Below are 3,372 nucleotides of genomic sequence, written 5' to 3'. Positions count from 1 at the left end.
TTATTTATTTTTTCGTAATTTTTTTCTTTTTTTTTCTTCTTTCCCCCCCGTTGTTGGGTTTTTTTTTTCCCCCTGCCTATTCTTTCTTTCTTTTTTTTTTTTTTTTTCATTTTTTACAACGTTACGAGACTTTTGGTCCTCGGTTTCCGAACTAGGAATATTCACAAGGAAGGAGGGGTTGCTTTTGCCCCGCGGGGGGTTTATTTTTTGCCCCCATCCCCCCTCGCTCGCACACAAAAAAATAGATATATTTAGACCTCGTGGCGACGACGACAACGAAAAAAATCCAAACAAGCCCCGGAGAACCCCCCCGCGCCCACCCCGCCGAACCAAACCACCCCACGCGGAGCCCCCCACCCCCGGGTGGATTTGGGAAGGGCTGCAGATTCCCGAATGGATGCAAACATCTGGAGCCAACAGAAAAAAAAAAAATAGATATATATATATATATATGGATATGTACCGTGCTCAGAGTCCACTGCGAGGGGCATGGGGCCGGGGGCGGGGGGGGGGAAGGGCTTCCCCCTTTTTCCAGGAGCGCTTTCCCGCTTAGGAGGAGTTCATGATGGGCCGGGAATACACGCCTTGGTAGTAGGAAGTCTCTCCGGCCAAAGACGAGGCCTCCAGGGCGCTTTTGTTCGTGACGGGCGCCATGGCCAGGCCCGCGGGCACGGGCGAGGCGTAGCCCGAGTAGTGCATCACCTGCTCGTAGGCCTTCAGGTCCATTTTGTGCGGGTGGTGGTGCTGGTGGTGCGGGTGGTGGTGCTGCTGCTCCGAGGAGGACATCAGGTTGTTGATGGAGAACGGGTGGTTGAAGGCGTAGTGGTGCTCGGGCTTGAGGTGGCCCTCGTGGGCCAGCCCGGCGTGCGGCGGGGCCAGCAGGTGCTGGACCGGCGAGGCCGAAGGCTCTCCGGGGCTCAGCCCTTTCAGGTCGGCCAGGGCGCGCTTGTGGTCCTGGCACGGTGAGGAGCTGGCCGGGGACTCGGCGCCCGCGGAGCCGTCGGAGCCCCCCGAGGAGCTGCCCTCGCCCAGGGCTTGGTTGGGGGCTTGGCCCGGGCCTTTCTTGCTGCCGCCGCCGCCAGCGCCAGCGCCGCCGCCGTCCTTGGCCGCCAGCTGCTTCTCGCACTTGAAGCGCTTCTGGCGGCGCAGGTAGCAGCCGTTCTCGAACATGTTCCCCGAGTCCGGGTGCAGCGTCCAGAAGGAGCCCTTGCCCGGCTTGTCCGGCGAGCGCGGCACCTTGAGGAAGCAGTCGTTGAAGGACAGCGAGTGGCGGATGCTGTTCTGCCAGCGCTGCTGGTTCTGGCGGTAGAAGGGGAACAGGTCCATGATCCACTGGTAGATCTCGCTGAGGGTCAGCATCTTGTTGGGGGACTGCTGGATGGCCATGGTGATGAGCGAGATGTAGGAGTAGGGCGGCTTGGCGTGCGTGTAGCTGCGCCGGTAGGTCTTGGGGTCGCGCGAGCGGTTCAGGTTGGACTGGCCGTAGATGGGGCTCATGGAGTTCATGTTGGAGTAGGGCGCCAGGGCGTTCATGGAGCCCGCCTGGCCGCCCATGGGGCTCATGCTGGGGCTCAGGTGGGCGCCCATGGCCGGCACGCCGGCCGAGCCCATGGCCGGCATGGCCCCCGCGCCCGGGGACATGCCCGTCAGCGAGGGGCTCATGCCCGTGTTGGCGTAGGACATGTTCATGGAGGTGGCCGCCGCCGTCATGTTGGCCGTGCTGCTCATGGCCGACATGGTCATGTAGGTGTTCATGCTGTTCATGCCCAGCCCCGCGTTCATGTTGCTCACCGAGGAGTAGCCCTGCGGGGACAAGCGACACAGGGCACGGGGATGGCGCCAGCCCAGCCCAGCCCAGCCCGGAGGCGCCGCAGCCGCGGGGCTCCGCGGAGGGCACGGCAGGAAAGGGTTAAATCCCGGCGCGGGGCGGTGGGGGGGGGGGGGGGGGGGGTTGGGGCGGGGGGGTTGTTTTTCTTCTTAATGAAACCCAAATATATTTTGGGATCTGTGTTAAAAAAGACGCGGTGGCAGAGGGAGCGGCGGAGCCGTCCGGGAAGCGGAGTTGCAGGAAGGGAAAGGGAAAGGGAAAGGGAGAGGGAGCGAGAGAGGGACATCCCTGCCCGGAGAGAGAAAAATACCTGGAGGGGTGGAGGGAAAAACAGGGAAGAGCCGCCCGCACCGCCACCCGCAGCCCGGGACCCCCGCCCGCAGCCCTGAGCCGGTGCCAAAGTTAATCCCGTCCCGGTCACCGGGGGGTTTTGGGGGGCCCCGGCTCCGTGCTTACCTCGGGCTCCCCGTAGTAGTTGCTCCAGTCCGTGTGCTCATGGCCTTCCATTTTCACGGCTCCCAGCATACTGGAAGTGGAGTGCATGGCAGTTTAAAATTTAACAGCCACAACAAACGGCGGCGGAGAGCGACCCAAAAAAAAAAAAAAAAAAAGGAAAGGAGAAAAAAAAAGGAAAAAAAAAAAAAAAAGTCCCCAACCCTCCCTCCCCTCCGCCGGAGCCTCTGGAGGAGGAGGAAGAGGAGGGAGGGAGGAAGGGGGGGATGGAGCGGCGCTGGGGCTGGGGTGGGTTTGTTCCGCCGCCGCTCCTTGGGTGGGTTCTCGCAGCGCTCCGCGGCGGAGAGGCGCCCGGAGGCGATGGAGGAGCCGGAGGAGGAGGAGGAGGAGGGAGGAGGGAGGAAGAAGAGGAGGAGGAGGAAGAGGAGGACAAGTGCTGCAGTGACGTGGGTGCCCCAGTGATATAGCACGGAGCGGCCGGGCGAGCCTCCAATCCCCAGGTCCTCGGCTGCCCATTTGAATAATCAGCTCACACCTAGGCGGGAGCGGCTCCTCCGCGGGCCCGCGCACCTCCGCGCGCCCCCGCCCCGCGCCGGGGGACACCGCTGCCACCCCATCCCGATCCCGGGGGACACCGCTGCCACCCCATCCCGATCCCGGGGGGACACCGCTGCCACCCCATCCCGCTCCCCGGGGACACCGCTGCCACCCCATCTCGCTCCCCGGGGACACCGCTGCCACCCCATCCCGATCCCGGGGGACACCGCTGCCACCCCATCCCGCTCCCCGGGGGACACCGCTGCCACCCCATCCCGATCCCCGGGGACACCGCTGCTACCCCATCCCGATCCCCGGGGACACCGCTGCCACCCCATCCCGCTCCCGGGGGGACACCATTCCCACCCCATCCCGATCCCGGGGGACACCGCTGCCACCCCATCTCGCTCCCCGGGGACACCGCTGCCACCCCATCCCGATCCCGGGGGACACCGCTGCCACCCCATCCCGCTCCCCGGGGGACACCGCTGCCACCCCATCCCGATCCCCGGGGACACCGCTGCCACCCCATCCCGATCCCGGGGGACACCGCT

At 64.4% G+C, this 3,372-nt stretch overlaps 1 protein-coding gene across 1 annotated transcript; it reads right to left on the bottom strand.

Moving 5' to 3' along the window:
• Positions 1–343: 343 nt before the first annotated feature.
• Positions 344–2,411, bottom strand: FOXA2 (forkhead box A2). Its single transcript, XM_048298055.1, has 2 exons — positions 2,285–2,411; positions 344–1,803 (listed from the first exon to the last, which is right to left on the bottom strand). The coding sequence occupies exons 1-2, from the start codon at positions 2,369–2,371 to the stop codon at positions 550–552; spliced, it is 1,341 nt and encodes a 446-aa protein (XP_048154012.1). The 5' UTR covers positions 2,372–2,411; the 3' UTR covers positions 344–549.
• Positions 2,412–3,372: the final 961 nt, after the last annotated feature.

The sequence above is a fragment of the Corvus hawaiiensis genome, chromosome 3 (genome assembly GCF_020740725.1).
Source record: "Corvus hawaiiensis isolate bCorHaw1 chromosome 3, bCorHaw1.pri.cur, whole genome shotgun sequence".
Lineage (NCBI taxonomy): Eukaryota > Metazoa > Chordata > Aves > Passeriformes > Corvidae > Corvus > Corvus hawaiiensis.
The sequence above is the reverse complement of the archived record's forward strand: the minus strand, read 5'-3'. Positions and strand labels throughout refer to the sequence as shown.

Bases quoted from the DNA above. Each gene is read 5' to 3' on its own strand.
- FOXA2 (XM_048298055.1), bottom strand. From the start codon at position 2,371: ATGCACTCCACTTCCAGTATGCTGGGAGCCGTGAAAATGGAAGGCCAT. The intron at 1,804-2,284 runs GTAAGCACGGAG...TTGTCCCCGCAG, and splicing joins ACTACTACGGGGAGCCCGAG to GGCTACTCCTCGGTGAGCAA.